At 44.6% G+C, this 27,779-nt stretch overlaps 3 protein-coding genes across 4 annotated transcripts in view; all 3 read right to left on the bottom strand.

The window, feature by feature from the left end:
* spata20 (spermatogenesis associated 20) overlaps positions 1–20,498 on the bottom strand; it is a 30,173-nt gene extending 9,675 nt beyond the window's left edge. The window contains exons 1-16 of one of the 2 annotated variants that reach the window (XM_029456792.1): positions 20,110–20,498; positions 18,802–18,930; positions 18,653–18,717; positions 18,174–18,328; positions 17,942–18,085; positions 17,581–17,782; positions 17,365–17,495; positions 17,080–17,184; positions 16,469–16,543; positions 15,329–15,541; positions 14,923–15,115; positions 12,525–12,693; positions 8,074–8,282; positions 3,916–4,115; positions 1,437–1,517; positions 1–12 (exon numbers count right to left, since the gene is read on the bottom strand). The exon at positions 1–12 is cut by the window's left edge and continues 186 nt beyond it. In XM_029456792.1, coding sequence (XP_029312652.1) covers positions 1–12; positions 1,437–1,517; positions 3,916–4,115; positions 8,074–8,282; positions 12,525–12,693; positions 14,923–15,115; positions 15,329–15,541; positions 16,469–16,543; positions 17,080–17,184; positions 17,365–17,495; positions 17,581–17,782; positions 17,942–18,085; positions 18,174–18,328; positions 18,653–18,717; positions 18,802–18,930; positions 20,110–20,309 — 2,283 coding nt within the window. In that variant the 5' untranslated portion in view covers positions 20,310–20,498. The remainder of the gene's footprint in view (positions 13–1,436; positions 1,518–3,915; positions 4,116–8,073; positions 8,283–12,524; positions 12,694–14,922; positions 15,116–15,328; positions 15,542–16,468; positions 16,544–17,079; positions 17,185–17,364; positions 17,496–17,580; positions 17,783–17,941; positions 18,086–18,173; positions 18,329–18,652; positions 18,718–18,801; positions 18,931–20,109) is intronic. The other variant, XM_029456791.1, reaches the window with a different exon arrangement.
* A 780-nt stretch (positions 20,499–21,278) lies between these two features.
* Positions 21,279–23,080, bottom strand: LOC115024902 (PI-PLC X domain-containing protein 1-like). The gene is made up of 6 exons (XM_029456767.1): positions 22,975–23,080; positions 22,748–22,872; positions 22,541–22,672; positions 21,912–22,076; positions 21,621–21,807; positions 21,279–21,520 (listed from the first exon to the last, which is right to left on the bottom strand). Exons 1-6 carry the CDS (start codon positions 23,078–23,080, stop codon positions 21,279–21,281), a joined length of 957 nt encoding a protein of 318 aa, XP_029312627.1.
* Positions 23,081–24,194: 1,114 nt separating this feature from the next.
* Positions 24,195–27,442, bottom strand: LOC115024450 (pepsin A-like). The gene is made up of 9 exons (XM_029455999.1): positions 27,387–27,442; positions 26,564–26,714; positions 26,353–26,470; positions 25,601–25,719; positions 25,206–25,402; positions 24,984–25,100; positions 24,726–24,867; positions 24,517–24,615; positions 24,195–24,421 (listed from the first exon to the last, which is right to left on the bottom strand). Exons 1-9 carry the CDS (start codon positions 27,440–27,442, stop codon positions 24,284–24,286), a joined length of 1,137 nt encoding a protein of 378 aa, XP_029311859.1. The 3' UTR covers positions 24,195–24,283.
* Positions 27,443–27,779: the final 337 nt, after the last annotated feature.

Genomic DNA, 27,779 nt, shown 5'->3' with positions numbered 1-27,779 from the left:
TCCGGCTGGAACCTTATTAAATATAATGGATTACGTTAGTTAGACTGAAGACGACGAACGCAGTGTTAACCCCCAAATATTTACAATACTAGTGTAACTGCAGGTCACACATGACACCTGGAAGTGCATTTATAGTGTGTGTGTGTGTGTGTGTGTGTGTGTGTGTGTGTGTGTTTATTACAATCACTACTTTAATATACTGATCTCATTTGGTTTGCAGCTGGTGAAATAAACAGAAGTAGTAGCGTTCAGAATGAGGAAACTATTCAGCATCAAAGTAGTTCATCCGCTTCAGAAGATGCACTTATATTCTCTTACAGTTACATGAGATGATAGTTAGCTTAGCTGAGCGCTTGTAAACGCTGAGAGCTCTGTCCGATACTCCGTCTGTTTAATCCGGACAACAAATCTTTTTTTGTTTTGTTTTAAAAGAGAAGCTTTTACGAGGGGTTACGGGCGGGACTATTTCTTGGCCAGGAGTCCTGCTTCCACACTTTACGCTAAGCTAAGCTGCTCTTCACTTCACACACAGACATGAGAGTGATATCCATCTTTTTATTTAACTCACGGCAAGAAAAGCAAAATAAGACCATTTCCGAAACATGAAGATATTCCTTTAACTTGCTCACGCTCGCTGACGAGAACCACAGACTTCTCTTTCAGTTTGAGGCTGAAACTTGGGAGAAATGTTGCTCGAGGAAAAATCAACATGAAGCCTGAACGTCAGTCTGACTCAGAGTGACAGCTGTCCAACTCATAACAAACAGCCTTTGAGAGGGCCGGGAGACGCACACACACAAAGAAACTCTTCATCTGCACAGAGGAGAGAACGGAAGAGGACATGAGGAGGAGAACGGAAGAGGAGAGAGATAGATGGATAGATAGATAGAGAGATAGATAGATAGAGAGGGAGGAAGAGGAGAGGAGAGGAGAGGAGGGGAAGAGGAGAGAACGGAAGAGGAGAGAGATAGATAGATAGATAGATAGAGAGGGAGGAAGAGGAGAGGAGAGGAGGGGAAGAGGAGGAGAGAACGGAAGAGGAGAGAGATAGACAGATAGATAGATAGAGAGGGAGGAAGAGGAGAGGAGAGGAGGGGAAGAGGAGAGGATGGAAAAGGAGAGAACGGAAGAGGAGAGCGATAGATAGATAGGGAGGAAGAGGAGAGGAGAGGAGAGGAGGGGAAGAGGAGAGGATGGAAGAGGAGGGAGGGGAGAGGAGAGGAGAGGAAGAGGAGAAGAGAGGAAGAGGAGAGGAGGGAAGAGGAGATGAGAGGAGAGGAGAGGAAGAGGAAGAGGAGCAGTTTAGGCTGACCTTTAGAGAGCCGCACTTCAACCAGCCAACACCTGGGGCATTGTTCTAGCCTAGTCCTTCTCTGCATCTCTGCATCTGTGTGTGTGTGTGTGTGTGTGTGTGTGTACTGATGACCATCACTCACCTTGTGTGGTAGAAACAGGGAGTTGACTGCTGCTAGAAGACTTGTGGTATCTGCGGCGTCTCTCTGGCCACAGATCACGATCTAAAAAACACAAGTGGAGGACGGTGAGGGGAGGGAGGATATGATGGACGAGGACAGAGAGATAACGAGATGAAGGAGTATGAATAGAGTGAAATAAGAGGGGAAAGGTGAGATCTGACAGCAGGAGGAAGTGATGGGTCAGTACTGTATTTGTAGCAGTAACGAGGGAGGCAGCTGTCTTCTCGGGGAATGCCTCACCCCGCGTCACCGGGAGCTCGTTACCCTCGACTCATCCTCCGCAGGTCAGTGAGAGCGACAGAGGGCCAACTATCAGTCGCTTCTGTGTCTCTGATTGTACAGCACATGCCTTCATGCTAAAAGTTTTCTGAGGGTGGAGAAACTTCGGGGTAACTCCTGCTGTGCTTTGCTGTTATTCTGGTTTCAGGCTGACTGAGAAGGTTACGATTTCAAAACTGATTATTTAACTGAGGCTGTAACGCTCACATAACTCATTAAACTCTTAACGGCTGGAAAAAAGATATTGGGATTAAGCCAGTGTCCTCTGACGACCTATGAAAACTACATCTTACTCATTTACAAGTGGATGTTATCCAAACAGAGTTACTGAACAGGTCACAGGCTCGGGTCAGAAGCCCCTCTGGCCTTCACCTACAAAATATCCCTCAAAGAGACAAGTACCAACCAGGAAGAGACTCAAAACAACCAGGAAAAGACTCAAAACAACCAGGAAGAGACTCAAAACAACCAGGAAGAGACTCAAAACAACCAGGAAGAGACTCAAAACAACCACAAAGAAACTTAAAACAACTACAAAGAAACTTAAAACTACAAAGAAACGTAAAACAACTACAAAGAAACATAAAACAACAAAAAAAACATAAAAGAAAAAAGAAACACAAAACAACTACAAAGAAACTTAAAACAACTACAAAGAAACTTAAAACAACTACAAAGAAGCATAAAACAACTACAAAGAAGCATAAAACAACTACAAAGAAACTTAAAACAACTACAAAGAAGCATAAAACAACTACAAAGAAACACAAAACAACTACAAAGAAACTTAAAACAACTACAAAGAAACTTAAAACAACTACAAAGAAACACAAAACAACTACAAAGAAGCATAAAACAACTACAAAGAAACTTAAAACAACTACAAAGAAACTTAAAACAACTACAAAGAAGCATAAAACAACTACAAAGAAGCATAAAACAACTACAAAGAAGCATAAAACAACTACAAAGAAACACAAAACAACTACAAAGAAACACAAAACAACTACAAAGAAACTTAAAACAACTACAAAGAAACTTAAAACAACTACAAAGAAGCATAAAACAACTACAAATAAACACAAAACAACTACAAAGAAACTTAAAACAACTACAAAGAAACTTAAAACAACTACAAAGAAACTTAAAACAACTACAAAGAAACTTAAAACAACTACAAAGAAACTTAAAACAACTACAAAGAAGCATAAAACAACTACAAAGAAGCATAAAACAACTACAAATAAACACAAAACAACTACAAAGAAACTTAAAACAACTACAAAGAAACTTAAAACAACTACAAAGAAACTTAAAACAACTACAAAGAAGCATAAAACAACTACAAAGAAACTTAAAACAACTACAAAGAAACTTAAAACAACTACAAAGAAGCATAAAACAACTACAAAGAAACACAAAACAACTACAAAGAAACACAAAACAACTACAAAGAAACTTAAAACAACTACAAAGAAACACAAAACAACTACAAAGAAACTTAAACAACTACAAAGAAACATAAAACTACAAAGAAACAAAACAACCTAAAAGAGGCTCAAAATCTCTACAAAGAGACACAACAAGAGGCTGATCTATAATCTGTCCTGCTCCTCTGTAGGGGGGGGGGCTCAGTGTCTCTGTATAGTACCATGCTGCTTTGATTCTGTAACTAAAGTTCACCTTTGTGTATTTTATAGCGTTTATAAGACGCTTGTTTATGAACAATGATCAGGAGTGTAAGTAAAGTGATGGACTTTGATATATTCCAGACCTACAGTAATAATATATGGTATATATTAAAACCTTCCTGGAACGTGTGTTCTTGCTGTTACAGGAACATAGTGTTCATAGAGCACTGATGCCGTTTCCCTTCAGAGCCTGGCCGCTGAGAATAGCAGTGAGTCAGCAGATATGGGGACGTTCATTGTCTCACCAGCCTCTTGTTGAGGCGTTCGGCTTCCTTCTTCTTGGTAATTGTACAACAGACTCTCTATTGTTCTCGCACTATTCGTCAGGCAAGCAGAAACTCTTGCTTTCAGACATGAAACTGAGTTTCGGCTCAGAGCCAGGTCAACGCTTGAGGAGCACAAAGTAAAGCTGGTGCCTAAACTAGCAGGTAGCCATCAGTACAGGTGAGCTTGTGAGTGGAAAGACTGACCTGTTTGAGTGTGTAGTGATGGGCCATGAGAGCTTGGACCATTTCCGGCAGCGCTATGGGGACCCTGGAGAGGCGGTCGGAGAAGGCTGCCAGCAGCTGTTGGGACCTCTGGAGCCACTCCTGTCTCCCGGTGTAGTGGGACAGACGCAGGAGGTTGGAGGCAGACACTGAGTTAGCACTGGGCTCCGCTCCGTCCTGATCTGAGACACACACACACACACTTTAATAAGGCTTCTACAGTTATAGTCTTAGGCTCCGGTCTATGCTCCTCTCTTGGCCACACCTCATGTTTGTGCTGCTACATGGTCCACTATGTAACACCACAACTCCTGCATGCTGTGAAATACAAGCAGGACACTCGCTGTGCAAGGGCTTAGAAGTAACGTACGTTTATTTAAAAGTCCTGCCCTCCAGCTTTAATCGTCACACTGTTTAACTTCCATCTTCACATGATGTCCCCCCAGTACACGACAGTGTCAGTGTGTGATGGGACTCACAGGTGACCTCATGACTTCACCCTGTTAAGTGATTGGTCCTTATCTGTTAACAGTGTCCAATGAGAGTCTGGAGGTGATCTTCTCATAACCTGTGACCTCGCTGCACGTCTGCTTCTCTCAGTGCTCGGATGACCGTGTCGTGTGTGTGTGTGTGTGTGTGTGTGTGTGTGTGTGTGTGTGTGTGTGTGTGTGTGTGTGTGTGTGTGTGTGTGTGTGTGTGTGTGTGTGTGTGTGTGTGTGTGACTTTCGAGATGTTAGCTGACACATGCCGCTTTTAAGTCAAACTGCAATTGTAGGTCAAAAGCTAATAATAGCAAAGATAACCCTCCACACCCACACATACACACACACACACACACACACACACACACGTCTGTTTTACACTGAAAACACCATATGCATGCATGACTGAACGGGAGAAATGATTTGATTTTATCCAGCAGTATGTTTTAGCTCTAACAGCCCCAAGGAAGCTTCCACAAACACACACACACACACACACACACACAGTAAATACAGAGAGGTTGAGTGAGCGAGACTTTCCACATATCCCTTTTCTTAAAGAAATACATGGAAAGAGGTCATACACACTCACACACACACACACACACACACACTTTTGTGAAATGGGAACTCTTCTGCATTTTAACAAACACGACTGATTTTTTCAAATAAAAGTAAAATGCGTTGCCAAACAGATATTGTAGATCATTTCAACCTCACTCCTCAACCCAAACACACACAGAGCTACACACAGAGCAGTGTGGCAGGGCAGTAAAGTGCAGAGTGGCGGGGTAATCCGTCTTGCCGTGACAGGCTACACTGATGGGACAGGCGTCCACGCCGCAGAGGCTGGAGCGTCACTAATGGGCTTCAAACCTACAGAGCGCCGCCACCATAATGGCACAGTCAATACTCTCAGATGAGAAACCTCTCACACGTCAGGTCTGATAAACACACACAGATGCAGGTGTGACGGCACACGGTGACAGGCCTTCCCACACACACACACACACACACACACACACACACACACAGCCATCATCTCCGATCTGTCAACAGTTCCTAACAAGAATAACTATTAGCTTTTCCTCCGCCCATCTGTGGTACGCTGCTCCTGTCTGAACTATTTGCACCAAGCTATCTGTCATAGAGTGTGTGTGTGTGTGTGTGTGTGTGTGTGTGTGTGTGTAGCTTCATTTTGCAGAGACCGAGAAGCCAAAAAGTGAGTCCTTTAAGAGCAAGAAAAGAGAAAACACCAGCCGATTGTCAGCACATAATGCATTATGTATCATGAGAAAGAGATTAAGCTGAGTAGAAACGACGGGAGAATAAGAATAGAAACACGAGTGGGAGAAGCAGAATACTGTCAGAGAGAGAGAAACTAAAAGAAACAGAACAACTGGATCCAGATGGGAAGCTTTGGCCCGATTAGATCTGCGAGTCCACAAGGTGTTCGCTTCTCTGGACTGCCAGCAGCCATGAACATCAAGGTCAAACACGTTCTTAAAAGGTCGTTTAGCTTTGGGAATGTCATACGGTCGTGTCTGCAGGTAAACGCTGGGCGGAGATCTTTTGGCGTCATTGGGAAACAATTCCATAATAACCTTTCAGAATATTGTGTAAGTGGGAGGCGGCTTTCTGAAGAAATTAAAAAAAGGCAGAATTTGACGGGACTGCCCTCATTCTGCCCTCTCCGCCCCTCCCAGCACACATGAGCACACGTGACTGTGATCCTGAGGCCGTCCCATCAGTTACTGTCCTGTTGTCTTTGCACACTTGTAAGCCTGTAAAGACCGTTCAGTCATTAACATTTAACGGGACATGCTGCCGAGCAGGCCAATAGGAACGTCCTCTCTATGAATGACATGTGGTCGGACTTCTCCCGTCACAAGCTTGAACACCAAGAAGAGGAGCACAAGTCAAACCACATGAATTACAATATGCTGAAAGGTGAGATCTCATTCATATTAATTCTTATAACTATAAAGTCAAGGTGGATAAAAAGGAAGAAAGATCCAGGATGGAGTGAAGATGCAGGTTAGACGAGAAGAGGCAGCTTCCCACTGTGTTGCTGTTTCATTCCGTCAAAGGCCCATGTTCCACGAGTCACAATGGAGACAGATCTGACAGGTGATCAAAGTAGAAGAATCTGAAGAAGCCGAGCATCCGTCTTTGAGTGCTTTCATGTTGGAGACGTTCAACTTGAGTGAGAGACGGCTACACTTCACTGGAGGTCTATGTTCCTCTGCGCTCGCCTCTTTATCCTCCTGTCCGTCCTGGTTTAAGTGTAGCAACAGAGTGGAAGTGGCAGAGATACCACAGAGGAAGCCTCCATCTTGTTAAGTTCTGGATCAATCGATGAGGTGACAGATACATGCAGGAGATAAACAGATGCATGAAGACATGAATGGATGATGTCACCCGATTTATTCCCTTTTAAATCCGTGTGACCAGATTGTGGCAATGTTTGTATATCAACAAACGGTCAGCGGACCTGATGCTCTGCATTTACTCATCTGTCTGAATCACCCATCCTCGAACTTGTCCGTATGCTCCAGTAGTGCCGTTAATCCTTCACCTGTCCGTCAACCCTCCCCTGAACCTCTCAGCCCATTAGAGCCACCGGCAGCAGCAGCAGCACCAACACCTGTTTATTTTCTACAGCTGGATGGAAGTGTTGGTCTGTCGGCCACGACTCTGGTCCAGACTCAAACATCCCAACAATTGGTGATATTTTCAGTTTTGAGCCAAATGTCTCGACAGCTATTTGATGGACAGCCCAAACATTCATCGTCCCCCACAGGAGGAATTAGAATAGCGTTCGTAATCCATTAAAGTTTCAATTTGGCCAAAGCGTTGGTTAATGACTGACCCCTGCATAACTTATGACTTCCCCAACAGTCTTCGCTGTACTGTACATGCTGGTGAACACGGTGAACGTTAGACCTGCTAAAGATCTGCGTTTCAGCATTAATATGGTTAGCCACTTAGCATGGTGACTTTAGCATTTAGCTCAAAGCTGTGAGTCACTAGCTAGACTCTGATGCCGTGTTCACTCCAAACGAGAGGTGAATGTTTCTGGCTTACTACAGTGTTATGAACCCAAATCAACAGATTTAACTGTAATTGAATTGAAATAAAACGGATCTACAGAATGCCGATATAACTGCATCATGATGCTGATTTGTAAAAAGTCTGACTTGATGCTTTGTCAGGTCTGACCGCGAGAAGACGAGCAACAAACTTTTAAAATGCTTGTTTTCCGAATGGAGTTTGGCTCGATCCGGGCTGCGCTAACGTCGTAGCTGCTCCATCAACACTTAGAATAAGGTCATCTGAATAAGACATGAATACAGCAGTTACTGTTTATACACATTGATACCTACATACTTTAAAGTTATACAGACGCATTATGATGTTTATTATTGATGGTGCACATTGACTACAATAACCTTTCCTCCATTTTGGATTCAACGCTGTCAGTGTTGTCAGGACAACAGGCGCTCACCACGAATTTCAACTCTGAATGACGCAACTTCTGACGATGACTGAACAGATTTGGACTCTCAAATCATGGCGTTAAGGTCTACGACACAAAGGGGCAGGGTATTAACGACTGGTGATATCTAGTCATACATCAACGTATCCATCTCTCAACCTTTTTTGAGTTGCAGCAGGATGGAGGCGTCAGTGGGGTCGCTGCAGAAGTAGCCTCCGTCCTGGTCGTCCCAGAACAGCACGTCCTGCCTGAGCTGCAGCTCCTCTGCCCACTGCAACCACTCCGTCTGCAGCGAGGCCTCGTACAGGTCCAGCAAGCCGCAAATGATGAAGGCGTAGTCATCCAAGAAGCCAGAGATGGGCGGAGATCTGGAGAACACAGCGGGAGGAGGGAAGGTAAAGTGGGAGAAGAGCGAGTTCCATTAAAGATGTACTGACAGTGCGAAACACTTGAGATGGGTTAACGTTGTTGAACCAGTTCAGCTCGGGTTCTGTCGACACAGAAGAGCCTGAAGGAACATGTGACGGTACGAGGCGACGTCACGACACACAGCAGAGTAATCTCACGAGAGACGTTTACACAACTGTGTGAACGCTCTTTCAAGTTTCAAGTGAAGCAGCTCAGTAATTAGACAAATGTGGTTACAGTAAGCCCCCCCCCCCCTCCTCCAGCGTCAGGGTGCCCCCCAGTGGTGGACAGCTACGAAGTACATTTCCTGAGATGGAGAATTATTTCTAAGAACAATAATAAATAATAAACAAACATGTTTCTAAATAAAACAGGACCTTCTCTCACTCAAGCAAATCTACCCGTTAAATAATTGAACAAATAAAACACAAAGTAACAGAAGAATATTGAAAAGGTTGATATAAGATCCTGCACACTGTGCATCTCCTTATTGATGATGTTTGAGTCCTTAGATCTTCCTCACGACTGAAGTCATTCTTAACGCAGGACTGCTGACGGAGTATTTGTACACGGGGGTGTTACTGCGTTTCACAGCTGGATCCTCCTACAGCTCACGTGTCATATAAACTTACTCTATTCCACTTTGCAATCAGTCCGTCTCAATGTTACCACCTCTCTGCCATTAGTGTTTAATAGGATGTATTGCCCCCCCCCCCCCCCACCTCCCCTCCTACAATTTCCAGTTTTAGAGATTCAGAGCAAAATCTTATCTGTTCTTGGGAAGAGGACCACAATCAAAATAAGTTATCTTTAACTTTATTGTGTTCCAATGAAATCTGTGTTTCCTGCTCTCACACACACACACACACACACACACACACACACACACACACACACACACACACACACACACACACACACACACACACACACACACACACACACACACACACACACACACACACACACACACACAGTCTATCACGCTGCAGCGTGTCATCCTGCGGAGGTGACTCCCGCCAACCTGAGACAAATCCTCTAGAGGGCCTCGCTGACACACAAACACAGAAATGTAAAAGCCTTTTCCTTCACGCCTCCGACCGTGCGTGTGAAATGAGTCATTTCCCCGGAGAGCGAAGATGAAATGGCTCGTCGGCCTCTCGTATCATCCTGCATCGCTCAGGTTTAGAACAATACTTTCAGAATGATCCTCACTAAACCCACAATAACTCAGGGAGGGAGAAACCTACCGGGGGGCTATGGGTCACGCACAAACATCGACTCCAAATCAGCTTTACTGTGAATAATTGAATATGCTTGCTCGAGCTACAGAACTGTTACGCTGTCCCTTTATGTTAAATAACATCATACATGTAAAGATGATGGGAGAGAGAAAGAAACAGGAAGACACATTTCACTGACAACCTTTAGAGTTTGCGTTGAAAGGAGCCAGTTGAGGTGGTTCATCTAGTGAGGAGCCACCTGGGCGCCTCCCCAGGTACAGCTGGGAGGAGACCCCGGGGAAGACCCAGGACTCGGTGGAGAGATTATATCTCCTCACTGGGAATGCCTTGGGACCCCCCAGTCAGAGCTGGAGGATGTGGCCCGAAGAAGGGAAGTTTGGGGTTCCTTACTGGAGCTGCTGCCCCCGCGACCCGACCCCAGATAAGAGGTAGATGATGGATGGACGGACGGACGGACGGACGGACGGACGGATGGACGGACAGACGGATGGATGGACGGACAGACGGATGGACGGATGGATGGACGGATGGATGGATGGACGGACAGACGGATGGATGGACGGACAGACGGATGGACGGATGGATGGACGGATGGATGGACGGATGGATGGATGGACGGACAGACGGATGGATGGACAGACGGATGGATGGACGGACGGACGGACGGACGGATGGATGGACGGATGGATGGACGGATGGAGGATGGATGGACGGACAGACGGATGGACGGACGGACAGACGGATGGATGGACGGACAGACGGATGGATGGACGGATGGACGGACGGACGGACGGACTTTTCCTTTAGAAACCAACAAACTAATGTTTTTCCACAATGTCGTCCTTTAGCTCATTCACACACGATATTGCCAAAAGTGTGTTTGGTGTATTTTTGGCTTGGAGCCGTTTACTTCCAATTAAAAAGGAAAATCTTAAAGCTACATCAGTGCGTTTAGGAAATGACTTCCTGTTTCCACATGACGATGCCTCCATGCACAGCCACGAGTCAGGAAAATACAGGAAATACTGATTATAATACTGATTGTAATACTGAGTGTTAAGCACAGCAGGGGACAGGAGGCGAACCTCAGTCTAGGGAATTAGCACGTCTGGGACCTGAGTTGATTATTACATCTGTGTTTGCTGTAAACCCCCACGACCTGGAAGCTCTTCATGGCTTCCTGTCTTTAGAATGGATGGGACAGTTGCTTCTCTGAGCAGCACAGCAGACTTCACAAACCTTTTATTATGTGTGAGTTTTGATCATCCATTGTATGAAATAAAAACTCGGCTCCTTCTTGCAAGAATATAGATTAAACCCTTTTATTTGAATTGGATCCTGACTTCGTGGTGTTATTAGGAATACTTTTCTAACAGTCATGACCTTTTACTGGAAACGTTACAAGTGTGCACAAACAGATCAAGTCAATGTCACGTAGGATCAGTCTTCCTCTGGTCCCTGAAGGCTGCACCAGTGAGTCTCTCCGTCTCCAGTGCCGGGCAGAACATCTACGGCCTCCTGGTGCATTAAGTCTGCGAGCCATATGTCTGCTGGCGTGACAGAGTGGTTTCCCCATCAGTGGAATCTAAACCAGGCTTCTGAACATGTCCTCGATAAGAATTCTCAATGCTGCAAACATCCTGAATTGTTATGGACGAGACAGACGCGGTGTTCCTGTTCCGGCATGCGTTTAAACTCGTATGCATTTCCTCCTGCATGTTGTGGCTCTCCTGGCACATTTTCCTGCTGAGTCGGTGGCATTTCCCACTGGGGCACGGGGCCGGCCAACAGAACGAGGACACCTGGAGCGGCGGTGCACACGCAACAAGCCGCTGTGTGTGTGTGTGTGTGTGTGTGTGTGTGTGTGTGTTTATGTTGTGATGCTTGGAGAACGTTTCTCAGTCCATCGGTGAGTTTGTGTTATTGTCGGTTGTGTGGACCGGACTTCTGTTTCCTTTCTGTCTGAGTCTCATATTCCACAAGACACGACTTCTATCTTCCGGATTGTCGGACTTCCCTTCATCGTTATTGAATTAAAGAGGTCTTTGGAACAACATCTGTATTATAGTTCTTCAAAACACTCATTGTAATGCACATTAACTTACACTTTCTATTGTAGGACTACTGATATTCTTACTGTCTCCTTTAGATATGTGTATACGTGCATATAAACTAAACTAAATGTTGTTAATGCAGCTTTCTGCAGGAGAAACCTAGAAACTAGTAGAAACGAGGTCAAAGCGAGTCTTCTTAGTTGATCCTCGGCTAGAATTCAAACGCACACGATGAGCAGGAAGCTGTCCCACGACCACAGGCATCTTTAAACCGTTTGAAAAGGTCAATCTTGTCTTGAGGCTCGACGACAGATCTCATTCCTGACTTGTGAAGGGAAAATGCAGTTTCACAGTAACCAGGTTACTGCATGTCAACATGTTCTCTGATTTCCTGCCATAACCAGATTTGAGCCAATAGCCTCGTTTCCTGTTTGTGAATAAACAGTTCGTCATGCTGGCACAGTACGACTGCTTATTGCTCCGGTAATAAAAGGGAATATTGTCTTAGTGCTTAAGAGTGATGTGTATCAAAGCATCACTGTGTCACTGCGAGAGGCGCCGCCAACTTCCCCGTTTTCAGACGCTCTTTATTTTATGCTGTTGGACAATTCACAGTGACCTTTGACCTTTGGCCAACAGAAGCTAATCAGTTCATCCTCGGACAGACAACCCACAATGCCTTTGGACTCTGCTGTCGCTGGCGTGGAGGCATAACAACGTTGGTTGTATGTTTATCTTATGAAGACCAGACCTTCATCTGACGAATACGCTGACGTGTGATCGACAGCGTGCAGGATTCTGATGCTCTACAACATTATTTCACTGATATTCACCAGAACTAGATGATGTATACAGGTTTCTATCTCTCTCACACACACACACACACACACACACAGTCTCTTACATCTGTTGCACCTCCATCTCGTCTCCACGGTAACAGCATCTGAGGATGGTCTGTCGCTCTGCGTCCCACAGGTGCTCCTTGAGGAAGCCGGCAGCCCGGACCGCCCTCTCCAGCAAGGCCTCGTCCCCCAGCACGGCTCCGACGCCGGCATAGGCCGACAGCATCAGACCTGAAGAGGAAGAAGACGCGGTGATGAAGATGACGGTGGAAGATGACATTCGCTCGGCATTAAAAACATGGTGTCCTCACTGCGCGGAGGTGCAACAGTCCCAGCTTAGTTATTCTTCACTCTTTGAACATCCCTCCCTTCTCTCTCTCCGTTCCTTCCTCCCTCTTTCCCTTCACTCTTTCATGTAGCGAATCAAAGCCTGGCGAGAGCACAGCTGGTCTTCAAAGTGCAGCGCGGCGGAGGACAGGTGAGTAATGGAGGGGCTTCTTCATCAGAGAGGAGACGGAGAGTCTTGCGTCTAATTGGAAAGATCTCGGGATCGCAGAGCCTCATTACCTCACTAACACACTCTGTCATGAGACGTCTGCCCTGGGAGCTGTGTGTGTGTGTGTGTGTGTGTGTGTGTGTGTGTGTGTGTGTGTGTGTGTGTGTGTGTGTGTGTTCTTGTAATTAATCACATCTGAGACAATGTGCTGGACAAGCAATGTTGAGGACTGTCCAAACTGGCATCACACTAAAGGAAAGTGACAACTGGCACCTCTATAATAATCTACACACACCGTCACACTGCTGAACATATGTGTGTGTGTAAATATGTGTGTATTAATGAATGTGTTTTAATAATTGTGTGTATAAATGTGTGTGTGTTAATGATTGTGTGTTATGATTGTGTGTTATGATTGTGTGTATTAATGTGTGTTATGATTGTGTGTATAAATGTGTGTGTTATGATTGTGTGTATAAATGTGTGTTATGATTGTGTGTGTTATGATTGTGTGTATAAATGTGTGTGTTATGATTGTGTGTTATGATTGTGTGTATAAATGTGTGTGTTATGATTGTGTGTTATGATTGTGTGTTATGATTGTGTGTTATGATTGTGTGTATAAATGTGTGTTATGATTGTGTGTATAAATGTGTGTGTTATGATTGTGTGTGTTATGATTGTGTGTTATGATTGTGTGTTATGATTGTGTGTATAAATGTGTGTGTTATGATTGTGTGTATAAATGTGTGTGTTATGATTGTGTGTGTTATGATTGTGTGTTATGATTGTGTGTATAAATGTGTGTGTTATGATTGTGTGTTATGATTGTGTGTATAAATGTGTGTTATGATTGTGTGTATAAATGTGTGTGTTATGATTGTGTGTGTTATGATTGTGTGTTATGATTGTGTGTATAAATGTGTGTGTTATGATTGTGTGTTATGATTGTGTGTTATGATTGTGTGTATAAATGTGTGTGTTATGATTGTGTGTTATGATTGTGTGTATAAATGTGTGTGTTATGATTGTGTGTATAAATGTGTGTGTTATGATTGTGTGTTATGATTGTGTGTATAAATGTGTGTGTTATGATTGTGTGTTATGATTGTGTGTATAAATGTGTGTGTTATGATTGTGTGTTATGATTGTGTGTACATGTGTCACAGAAGGATAAACAGTGTGAGCAGCTGTTTGAAAGACAGAAGCTTTAATGTCCTCGTGTGCTTCAGGATGAGACTCTCTCTGATCATGAAGTATATTTAAATACAAACAGTTTATAAAAAGTGTTCTTGTGAAAGCTCAGATTAATAAATGTTTGCACAGCTGGCACCAGTGTGCTGCAGGAACGTTGCTTTTTAATGTGTTTGATATTTAAATGTTAAATCCTTTCTTAACTGTGGTGATGACGGCGCTCCATCACTGTTCAGTTATTGTTACCTTCACTAAAGGAGGGCGCACCTGTGAGGTGGAGATCTACTGAATGTATGTATGAGTCACGCAGACATCTTCGTGTGAAACATCAAAGCACAAGATGTGATGAGGTGGTAACGAGCAAACACACATTGTGTTACACGTCAGCATCCATCACTGCATTGTGAAGCACAAGCTCTTCACGCTTCCTGCACCTGAGGAGGCTGCAGGTGTGTATTTACATGTGCATCCTCCTACACACGCAGAGCATCACCAGCTACGTGAAGTAACAGTGCTCTGTTGGTAAGTTGATTGTGTCGCAGTACACTGAGCTTTTCTACACGTGTACATAATGACCATGTTTACATGCACACTAATGTTCCATAATCATCAAACATCGTCAATTATTACCACAAGCGACCACGTTTATTACTCTCACGCCTTGTTTTGCATGAGCAGCGATCCTCCCCGAGGCGAAGAAGCCAGAGTGCCTATAAAACGATAAACAGCGTGCAACACTAACCCTGAACTGTGACTCATCCAGACTTTACCGTTCCAGGAGGCCAACATCTTGGTGTCCAGATGTGGGCGTGGCCGACTCTCCCTCACTCCCGCCATGCTGGTCCTGGCGGAGGCCAGCAGCTCGTCGACTTTCTCAACGCCGATGCCAAAGCGAGCAGCCGTTAACTCCACTGAGTAACGCACGATCAGCACATTCTGGCCCTGCAGCTCCCCGTGGGGGTCCTGGCAACAAACAGTGCAGCGGGTAAGAGGCTGTGAACTCGTGCTGACTGCACGTTAAAGCTTTCATGGGCGTTGACACCTTATCATGCTGTCGCAAGGAGATAGAATGATTAAGCCTCGTGCATTACTTTTATTGGACTTATTTGTCATGTGGATATTTCGTCTCTATTTGCAGAGCAAGCAAAGCTGCAGTGGTGACAACATGTGAAGGACCTGTTCTGGAGGGACATTGCCCGGCTCCTTGACTCCGTAGTGGTGCATGAAGATGTCCGCCTGTGTGGCAGCTCCAGTGGCGCCCTCCACCACATCTGGAAACAGCTCCCGAACTTCTGAGGCTGTCCAGACGCAGAAAGCCCCTTCGCGCTTCTCTGGGCCCCCCGACGCGGGGACGGAGTCTGCGTCCTCGGCACTGTAGAAGCCTCCGGACTGTTTCAGGGAATAGACACAAAGGGAGGAGGTGGAAGGAGAGGGAGAGATGTCACTCAACGGCCGGTGACTTCAGAGAACTACAGGACTGGCGAGGTACAAACAGTTAGCGTTATGTGTTTGTTACTGTGTGACTTTAGTGTGAACTAACCCTTTAAAACTATTAGTCTATGTGTCTTCATTACTGGACTGACTGGCACCAAACAGCTCAAATTATCAAAAACTAAAGTTAAAACCTGCAAATCTGACACTGATCAATTAACAAATTAACCATTTAACCAATTAACCAATTAACCAATTAACCAATTAACCCTCTGAGAACTGTAGACACGACGTCTCAGGACGAGTGTGGCAGGAATCAATCAATGCACCTGAGTATGTGTAATGTGAGCGTGAACCTTCACAGGTGAGAGGAGATACCGCCTGCAGTAAATGACCTTTGTGATGTTAATTCATTAGCGTATAATTACATAATAAATCTTAGGGAATAATTGCAACGAGTGCGATTTCAATTGTGTTGCCCGTTGGCTGCTGTCGACTCATTAATCAAGAGGAGCGGGGGCTTTAAGAGGCTGTTTGACAGCGGGGTCCCACCTCTTACCCTCAAGGGTGGACCAACACACACACACACACACACACACACACTTATAATCTCCTGGTGGGATTCACAGTTAATGTTGGTGCTTTGTCAGCAGTTTATAGTGCTGTGTTCTTAATGACTTGTCAACATGTGATTCCAAACTCTACATTAACACCAACACAAACCTTTAGTGAAATCATAACATTATCATAACTTTAAGATCTTGCTTCAGCATAATAACCAGTGAGGACACCAGTAACACCCCCACACACCCCCCCCCCCCCCCACACACACACACACACACACACACACACACACACACACACATACACACACAGCTGATTCACCTCGTCACTCAGGTCCCTGGAGACGTACAGCAGTATGTCTTTAGCCACATCTGCAAAGAGCTGCTCACCGGATACCTGCAACAGCAGAAACATGTTACACACACACACACACACACACACACACACACACACACACACACACACACACACACACAGCAGATACTGAGACTGTCACACACACACACACACACAGCAGATACTGAGACTGTCACACACACACACACACATACAGCAGATACTGAGACTGTCACACACACACACACACACAGCAGATACTGAGACTGTCACACACACACACACACACACTGAGCTGTCACACACACACACACACACACACACACACACACACACACACACACACACACACACACACACACACACACACACACACACACACACACACACACACACAGCAGATACTGAGACTGTCACACACACACACACACACAGCAGATACTGAGACTGTCACACACACACACACACATACAGCAGATACTGAGACTGTCACACACACACACACACACCACACACACACACACACACACACACACACACACACACACACACACACACACACACACACACACACACACACACACACACACACACACCTGGGAGGCAGTTATGTAGGCTACAGCCAGCTGAGCCTGGTCATACAACATCTTTTCAAAGTGGGGAACATGCCAGGAGGAGTCTGTGGAGTAACGATGAAAGCCCTGCAGGAAAGGGACATAAAGAGATGCAGTAGATACTTTCTGACACGAACACTCAAATGAACTATATTATATCGGACAACATAAATCTCTCAAAGCACATCTGAGCTGAAAGAACACAAAACATTATTGTTATACAAAGAGACGTCTGCAGAAACAAGTCAAATCGCTTTAGAATTCCACCTGAGCCACGTGGTCGTGGATGCCTCCCAGCGCCATCATGCGGAGCGTGTGCAGGGCCATCTGAAGAGCCTCGACGCCCTCTGAGGTGGAGCGATTCACAGACCAGTAGGACATGAGGAACATCAGGTTCACTGTGGAGGCAGAGACAGATGAAGAGTCAGACGAGCAGGGCTGCAGGTCTGCAACATGTCCACCGGGGGTTCATGCGGAGTCTACCTGGTGTGGGGAACTTGGGAGCTTCTCTGAAGCCACCGTACTCCTCCTCGTAGGAATGTGCCAGCTGCTGGAGGCAGCGATCAGCAACAGCTGGAGCCAGTGGAGGACTCTCTCCTGGGTTTGCAGCGACAGCCGTGCCTTTCTTCAGAGCTTCAAGGATCCTCTCTCCATTGGACTCCAACGCAGGGCGGTTATTCTGCCACTGAGGGTCAGAAGTCATGCGTGGGGATGACAAAGTGAGCATGCACTGGTTGATGGATGTATTTTGCCCTCTGCAGCGGTGACGTCCCATCTTCCCCAGAGATAATCACACATCTCATGAAATGTATTGTTTAAATGGGTCAAACACAGGAAGTTTCACCTGTTCCATGATTCTGGTGAGAACTGTTTTGAGCCCAGGTCTTCTCGCATGATCCACAGGAGGGAAGTAGGTGCCTCCAATGAAAGGTCGAAGGTCAGGGGTCAGCCACACACTCATGGGCCAGCCTCCGCCTCCATTGGTCGCCTGTAGACAGAAGCAACCAAAGGTCATGAGAGTATCAGCAGAGGGAGACTAAAGGAGAGGAGAAGTGGAAGCACACGTGCACACACACCTGGACAAAGGTCATGTAGACCTTGTCCACGTCAGGTCTCTCTTCTCGGTCTACTTTGACGCAGACGAAGTTGTCACTTAGGATTTTGCCAATGTCCTCATCTTCGAAAGACTCTCTCTCCATAACGTGGCACCAATGGCACGTTGAGTAGCCCACTGATGGTCAGAGAGGGAGGGGGATTCACAGGAAGCACGTGTCCAGTACAAGCTCAGCTACAGAGTCAGTGTGACACCACGTGAAGAGGGAGCGATGATGTTTCCCGTCATATCAGATCAGAATGAGGTCGAGCGAACAATATTTGACTCTTTTACAAACTGGATAAATGTAGTAATAGATCATTAAATACATATTTAAATCTGGAACTGAACACCAAACTAATTAAGGGAGTGTGTATTTTTTGATTTAATATATAAGAAATATGTTAATCAGTGGACCTCTAATATCAGAGGTATGATTTACACGTGTGGCGGGGCTGATACCTGACAAAAAGATCGGTTTGTCTTCACTCTTTGCTTTATCAAAAGCATCTTGTCCCCATGGATACCTAAACAAACGTGACATTAGGTTATATGTGACATTATATTAGCTTTCGGGAATGTGTGTGTACGTGTAGTTCAGAGGCACTCACCAGTCAACAGGGTTGTGTGCATGTTGCAGCAGGTAGGGCGACCTCTCCATGGCCAACCTGTTGCTGTGTTTGTGAGGGGCGGGCGACGTGCCTTCCCCCCCTGACGCCATGCTCAGAAAGACAATTGAACTGGACACACAAACGTACAATTTTGGCGAAAATGAAACAAAATCTGATTGTTTTAAAGGCTTATCTTGTTGCTTTAATACCTCTGCATGAATGGACATGTTGTTTTATGAATGACACCGACTGTCCTTTTTCATCAACAGTCTCTATGCTAGTAAATATATAACACCCCATAATAACTGTATTAGTAAGATTCATTTCTGTCATTGATTGAAACGCTGAGAAAGGACGTGTCCATAAGGTCAATGCACTAATAAAGTAGTGAACAGCTCTTGTGTATGACAGATTTCAGCTCGTCATAGCAGGGAAAGCACAGGTGTGTAGGTGTTCTAGTCACAGGGTCGTGCATGTATGCATGTTTCCTTACTCGGACAGTAACATGGACATGTTTGGCCATCGCTGACTAATGTTATTAGTAAGCTACGCTTGCTGCTGTTCCTGCTAATACAATTAAAACATTAGCTGATTTAACCAGCATGCATACTATTAAAACGAAGTGTTATCACGCTACCAGCTAGCTGATATTATAGAAGTGTGCACCAGTCTACAGCTGCAGCAGCTGTCAAGGACTGTAGCCGTTAGCCAAAGGACAGTCATGCCAAATTCCATTTGAATATTACCCCATTTAAGGGGGCTTTGCTTATATGCGTCGGCTCATGCCTCGGAAAACATGACATAACACAGTTTCCGATAGATTAGACCTTGTCTTAAAATTCGGCTGAAATAGCTTTGACACATTGACACATATCGAGAAGAATTGTTTACATGTAATCCGAAAGGCTAGCTTCGATGTTTACCGTTAGCGGTACCTGTCAAATCAGATAGAAAAGCGGATAGATCATTAGAAGAAACTGCTGATTGGTGTCTTATGTACAAGCCGAATTAAGAAACAAGGCATTTGGACTTTCGTTAAATGTGTTTTCTCACATAGGCATGTCTCTTAGTAATAGTTAATGTTAAGGGAATATTAAATTGTATGATTTTCTAATGGAGTTTCGCGCAACTCTTCTATTCGTCCAAAGCATGTCCACAATCGTCAGCAACTACCAATCAGCAAGCAACATATCACTTATCAACATTTGGCGTGCCATTCATATGGTTGCTAAATCAGACATGTTTGCTGCAACTTCTCAAAGTAACGCACATCTAGCGTTAGCAACCTATTAGCCTCGGTGGCTTTACCTGAGGTGGTAGGCCGGCTGGGGATGGTGGTGGCGCGGTGCCCTGTCGCTTGGTGGGTGGGGAAAGTGTCTGAAACACCTAATGTTACCCCCGGAGTGCTGTGGTGGACTGTCCGCTGCCAACACAGCTGCAGTCAGAAGGCGTGCAGGCTCCACGCGGCTATTTCTGGACACCGAGCGACGCCATGCTAGTCTTATCATCCTAATCCACCAAGTGTGTAGTTTAGTGACTGACAGGCTAGCGTTAGCCACTTGATTTAAACAGAGCACACACAACTTCCAGGCATGAGCGAAACATGTTATTGTAATACCATGAGTTGACACGTGAGAGCGCGCCAACAGGTTCGAGACGCTCAAAACAATCAGTGTGTGTTGGCTCTTCTAATAACGCACCAATGTGTGTGTGTGTTGGCTCTTCTAATAACGCACCAATGTATGTGTGTGTTGGCTCTTCTAATAACGCACCAATGTGTGTGTGTGTGTTGGCTCTTCTAATAACGCACCAATGTGTGTGTGTTGGCTCTTCTAATAACGCACCAATGTGTGTGTGTGTTGGCTTTTCTAATAACGCACCAATGTGTGTGTGTGTGTTGGCTCTTCTAATAACGCACCAATGTGTGTGTGTGTTGGCTCTTCTAATAACGCACCAATGTGTGTGTGTGTTGTGCAGGGAGAAAGTAATTATTGTTAAGCCTTGTGCCTCACTAGGGACATTTTTGTGACCATATTGGCTGTATTAAATAATATGTGTGTGTGTAAGGTTGTTTTGTATTTGTTTTTCTCTTATAATAATAAGTCTATAATAAACTGTGAAGCCAAAATACAGTTAGACCCAAATGTTCCTTTTTGAAATCTAATGAAACCACAAGTATTGATCCCACAGACATAAAACATGTGTTTGTTATATCAGGCTTTACCTTTTGTTTTTTAATTGTAGTTTTTACAATTGTCCAGCCGATTGAGAAATTGTTTATGTGTATAAAACTTACACAACAATATATATATATATATATATATATATATATATATATATATATATATATATATATATATACAAGACAAACTGCCATTTTCAAGGGTAAAATCACCAAAAATGCATTTGACACAGACATGTGGGACATCAGAGGCCCAAGAGTTAAGAAAGACAGAGCTACATTAGACACGTTCCCACTATGTTTTCACACATCTTGAAGTATTGAGCTTGACAATCGTGGCGACAAAGTCGTCCCGAGTCACCACGTCTGAGGCCACAATGTTCATGGTTGTGCCAGCTTGCTGTTTCACCCACTGCAGGAGCCTCGGCAGACTCCTCCCGATGACGTTGACCAGGTTGTCACAAAGGCGAAGGAGGACGTACTTGAGTATCCTGGCATCCTCCGGCAGCGTCAGGTTCAGGCCACACACGAAGAAACCTGCAGGTCAAATGAGAGCAATCATTTCATGGAGCAGAATATTATATTATTATATTATATTATATATATTATATATATATTATTATAACAGAGGACTCACAATGAGCAGGCCTTTTCGTTTCCAAAACCTGACGAAGTTCTGATTCAACCTTCGTGGTGTCCATGCTGTTGCCATAGTAATACGGTATTTTACTCCATATTTCAGGGTGCTGATTTGCCGGATAATCATATGAAACTATGACATGTGTGCCTTTGTCCCAGCAGCTCTTCAGGGTAGGAAAGGGCTCCTGCTGTGATACCTTGAAAAACATTTTGTATTTGAAAACCACAGTTGCTTATTGAAGTTAAGTTTGACATTTTGATCTAAATGGAAAGTTTCAGGATACGTTACCCTTTTACGGAGTTTGGCTCCAAACAAGGTGATGATGAAGCCGATAAGATGGCAGTGGAGACGCTCTTCAATGTGTTCATCAAAGCCTTTGAAGTGGGATAAAGCCAGGACGAGGATCTCTCTGCGGTGCCTCTCTGCCCACTCATCTATGACCCTGAGAACCGTCTGTCAGAAAAGTAGTCCTCAATACAAATAAAGATATCTTTTCTATTGTACCCCCCCCCCCCCCCCCCACACACAGCACTGCTCACCAGTCCACTTTTAACTGCACTTATTGCCCCCTTCAGACACCAAAAATTAAATTAATATTTCTTTTATATATTATTTTATATAAGTGTTTCAGGTATATTTTTATATTTATTGGCATAAAAGTCTAGCGTCTAAAAATACTGGAAGCCTACAAAATAAACAAGAAGCGTTCCCCGCCTTACGACCTATCTTGTTAATGTTAACGAAAGTGAAAATGTTTTGCGTCTCCGCCCCATGAATCTCTCTGTGTTCTCCCGGTGGTGTTTACATAATCCTGCTGAGAAACAGACAAACAGACGACAGCGAAACGAGACACAAATATTGATTTGCTCCTAAATATTCATAGATTTATACACAATGTTCACATCTCTGACATCTACCTCCACGTCAGTCCGCGTGTACAGCCCGTGATAAAAGAAAAGCCTCGTGGGGTCACTGTCATGGGCCTTGCGTGCGACCCTCAGGTCGAAGTATCGAACTCCTGCGTCCAGCTGCTTGGCGATGGTCTCCTCCTGCATCACACGCCATCACAAAGGTGAAAAACAAACGTCTCTACAATAAATCTAAAAGTCTTGAACAGAATTTACCTGAGTCATCGCCCATTTGTGCACTATTTTACGTGCACAGTAAATCTTGCTCAATCTTTTCAGTCCATCGGGTTCAATTATAGAGGAGTTGATGTCCAAGTCATAACTCATTGAATCATGGCTTCCTAGGAAATATCAAACACACACACACACACACACACACACACACACACACAGGTGTCATATCTATATGTTTCCAAGTGCTGTGCAATGTTCCAGCTTCATACCCGGTATGCTCAGATTAAAGAGAGGAACGTTGTGGAGGTCAGGAGGCAGTTGGGACATCCAGTCACAGTAGCTTGTGACTTCTCTTTTGCCCTTTTCTGCAGACATCTCAAACTCTACATGAAACACCTCAAAGTCAGCACTCAGTCTCCGACCAACACAGATCGTAGCCATAAAAAATAAAGAACACAAACAAAGAGGAAAACAACTTACTGTGCCAAAGTGAGTGTGGGCCTCCCGTCAGTTCTTTATTACCTCACAGCTTTACAAAGATCTGATGTTGAATTAGGAGGCTGTCGTAGCACCGAGGTGAGAGAGGCGTGTGTGTGTCCTGCTGTCGTACAAGTTTCTGTAAGTATGAGGAAATGAATGAGGAATGTTTGGTGATGATTATATGAAGTTCTTCCTCATTCCAAAGATCTCCGTTTCGTCCTCTTCGGCGACATTTGTAGCGATGAGCAAGAAGAGCAGTTTGTTTTAGGATCTCACTTCCCAGAGATCTCTGCTTGTCACCAAAGACTTAACTTAAGACATTTATTCAAGAGAAAATATTATAGATTCGATCAAGACATTACTTTAAATCCAGCATAGCATGATCAACATTATGTTTTAAATCTTTGTAACTCCAGTGTTTAGATTTCCTCTGCAACTTGAGCCTTTGTGGGACGACAAAGTGCGACTGTCCTTAAATACTTTTAAACTCAAAACCCATTAGTGATTGTGTGCGGAAAAGGAATAGTTGCACGGCATTAAGGATGCACACAATTGTATTGCATTTGGGATTATTAAATCATCCCATTAATAAAGGTTATTGCTCCTCCAGGGAGGCTATGTTCATGAGCAAAATGCTCCATGTACCCAACACACACATGTGCATGGATAGATTTCTTTCAAAGATTTTTTTTTTGTCATTTTCGCCTTTATTTGACAGATGAGTAGAAATGGGGGCGAGAGAAAGGTATGACAGGCACCAAAGGTCCCAGGCTGGAATCAGCATTATACACGGTTATCTGACATGTAGAAACGTAGCCCGGAGGAGGTGATAACTTTACATGGGATGATTTAAGGCTTGTAGTTGCCATCTTTATTGGAGAGATGTTATTGTAGCTTAGCGTTTACAGTCTATTTGCTTCACACTTAAATACAACACCAGTCAAATAGATTGAACTCTTTTTATTGAATTTGAGGAAATGTAATCATTTTTGGACACGGAAAAGATTTGAGTCTCAGGCATTTTGTGAATCCTACACAACACTGAGATGTACATGTGATTGTTTCAAGGATCTTGGGAGGGGGGGGACATCAGGTTGCTTAAATAGCCTTGGCCAGACCCACCATGTTCTGGGCTCTGTTGAAGATGGAGTAGTACTGTCTGATGAAGACGTCGCCCAGGATCCACAGGCTGTCTCCTCCGTTGCCGAAGCCGGTACGGCAGCCATAGTACTGAGACTGTGGGAGGGGATTTAGAAGAAGAGTTTCAGGTGGAAGGGAAGTACAGTGAGGTGAGAAAATACTACGTGTGGCAGGTGAGCAGAGAGACTTACCTGACGAACGTAAGCAGAGCCTGGGATGGTGAATTCCTGTCCGTGGATGTGGAAGGTCACATCTGGCATCTGGGCAATGTTGTTACAGTTGACCATGTACTGCAGATGGAGAGAGAGAAGACAGTGAAAGGGAAAGGATTAAAAAGAGTATTAAAGTGTGGTTCTACAGGTGCTTTCAGGTAAGTTTTATGTATTTATTTGGCACTTACGTCTCCGTTCTGGCTGGAAGCTCCAATCATAGTATTGATGTTGCTGATGCTGCTCTGAGGTCCAACAATCAGAGACGTGCCAGTGTCCACGATAGCCTGGCAACCGCCATTGCAAGCCACAACCTGACCATTGACAGTGACGCTGAACGGAATACACAGTACAGCTTGCATCAAACAGATATCCAACACTTTGCCAACAACATCCCGTTGCTTTGGATACATTTCGGGGGACTTGTGATGCTGTATTTGTGGCTTCACCTGTCCACTGTGATCTGCCAGTACAGCTCATTGGAGAGGGGGATCCAGGAGATGGGACCATCGTAGTGGTTGGAGTCAACACCACCGAAGGTCACCACACTGCCTTGCTGAGTGTCACTACGGAGGAAAGCGAGAACTTACTGAAAAACTCTCTAGAAATCCCTTGCTATTACAGTATTAGTAGAAGTAGTTCTCTGGCCAGGATACTGCAAAGTTCCTTACGAGCTCAGGTACACAGAGAAGAGGTCCTGGTTGACCAGGCCCTCATTCATCATGTTGTCGAAGACGGGTGTAGCGCCGGAGGCAGACAGGCGTGGGTATGCCAGGCCCAGGATACCGTCAGCGCGCATGTACTGCATGAAGGGAGCCTCAGTCTCGCTCATGCCGAAGATCTGGTTCTGCACAGCGAGCCCGCCCACCTAACGACAAAGACAGTACAGGGATTCAAAATGATATTTAAGGGAATGTTAAGCAACAATAAATCTGACACAGTAACAGAAACTGGTTTACCTTTATACATGTAACATGTTGAGACAAGACAATAAACAGTTTGTAGGAACTGTGAGTCATCATTCATTCACCAGGTCATTGAGCTACTGTGTGCGTTTACTTCTCACCGTGACGGTGTCGTATCCGAGGAAGCCGGTCATGCTGCCGGTACCGTATTGGATTTTGAGGGAACCGCCGTTGTGTTTGTAGCTGCTGCTTGTGCCAGGGTTGAACTTGTCATGGTTGTCTAGGAAGGTACAGAAAAAAAACTAATGAATGTTGCTGTTATTATTTATTTATTATCATAGAGTCTAAAGCAAAGTATGCAAACGGTCAGAGAATATGAACCTTTGGTTTCATTGTTTTAGACACTGGAGCAGCTAATGAGACGCTGTGTGAGGACCTCTGATGTGGCCTTAAAGGTTCACAAGGCCTCAGATATTTACATTTAAATGTATTAGATAGGGACGGTGCAACTAAACATTGTCCATCGTTATAATTAGGCACCAATCCTACCTGTAACCCCAACTGTGACCCCAACCCTCCTAATCTTTAGGGTCTGCATTCCCTGCAGAGCCTGACTTGCCTTCTCTACAGCCTTTCATTATCTCAGCTTCTTCTCTCCTTGACCAACAGTTCGCCAGAACCCTAAATATTCTTACTCTTGACGCCTGATCTCAACCACACTCGCCACTAAAACTTCATGATATGAGATCACTCTATCCTCACTCCTGGGATTCATCCTTCATTCATCATCCTGAATGGACACCTTGCTCCCTCAGGGACCTTGTGGTCAGCTGACAGGCCTCAGCCTCTTGTGTGATCCTGTGTTAACTCTCATAGATGTCAGTCAAGGTGATGCATTGATAGTTGTACATACTGCAGGCGGGACTGCTGCAGTAGACGGAGGGCACCCACAGGTTGGATGAGCCGGTGTCAAACACGACCTTGAAGGACTGAGGAGGACTTCCAATGGAGATGACTCCATAATAAGCCAGCTGGGGATGAACAGGAGACAATGGGATTATTTGTGACGAAAACGAGTCATTTGTCAGAGTTCATGTGTTTGAGCTTTAGCAGCTGTTACTCACATCAGCATCGTTGGTCATGGCCTCGTCGCCCACGGCAAAGCGCTCGTCGAACTTGGCCATGGGGTTGTACGGGTACTTGAGTCTGTACTGCTCCCACAGACCCTGCTCCTCCAGGTTCTCCCTGGCTGTCTTAGTCTTCTCCAGAGGGACCCTAGGATTCACCAAAGGGAGCAACTTAAAACATGTTGTTTGTCAGACGGTTACTGACCTGACATTTACCCTTCTCGGTACACGTGTTTGAGGAAACATGACGGAGACATTATTCTCACTTAGCTGCCTTTCATATTAACTTTTGAGCCCAGTACGAAGGAAGGCCTGAAATCTGCTAATTCAAACATCACATGTCTGCAGTTATTTCAGGGTGCTAAAGAAGTTAAGTAATTTATTTTTCAAAGCGTCATGCACCAAAAGGTGGCCAGCCCACAAACAGTATCAATAACATAATGAGTGTGAAAGAACCAATACAAACCGCCTCCATGCATGTCAAACAAAGTCAAACAATGTCAAAGCAAATATGAACACAATCCGTCTCCTTAAACGTTACAGCTTTAAAACTTAACGTGGGCACATCTGAGGCACAGTCTAAACACATCAAACATAAAGCACCCTGTATATATATATATATATATATATATATATATATATATATATATATAGACATATAGAGAAAATCTCTCTGGTAAGTCTGTTTTTTGGGATCCTGTCACTCTGTTTCCATATTTCACTTGACTCCCATCCCATGTCACCACATCCTGCACGTCTGTAGGTAAACTAAGCGTTAGACCCGGTGCAGGAACATGTTTGAACGCTCAGCTGGACTTACTGGATCAGGCACTCAGACAGTGCCACCATGGCACACGCAACAAAGACCCACTTCATGTTCTCGGCTCTGCTATCAACTGTGTAAGAACATTAACTTCAGTTAAGCAGATCACGTCACAGAAGCATCGAATCTGAATCACTGCAACAGTAAAACAGTAGAGCGATGAACCCTGCAGTGTACTCACCTGAAGACTCCGAAAGTGCCCACAGACAGCTTTGCATCCTCTTATATACAGGTGGTCTGACATTTAACCGTTAAACAAGGATAAGGCAACGCACACACGAGTGATTAGTAAAGATAAGTAATGGAAAAAGTCATCGTTGACCTCAACACAATGTCAATTATAAGATTAAAGGAAAGAATGCAAACTTTCGGAGAAAGATTGCACAACTG

This window comes from Cottoperca gobio, chromosome 19 (genome assembly GCF_900634415.1).
Source record: "Cottoperca gobio chromosome 19, fCotGob3.1, whole genome shotgun sequence".
Taxonomy (NCBI): domain Eukaryota; kingdom Metazoa; phylum Chordata; class Actinopteri; order Perciformes; family Bovichtidae; genus Cottoperca; species Cottoperca gobio.
Note: the sequence above shows the minus strand (reverse complement) of the source record. Positions and strands in the feature narration are given on the sequence as shown.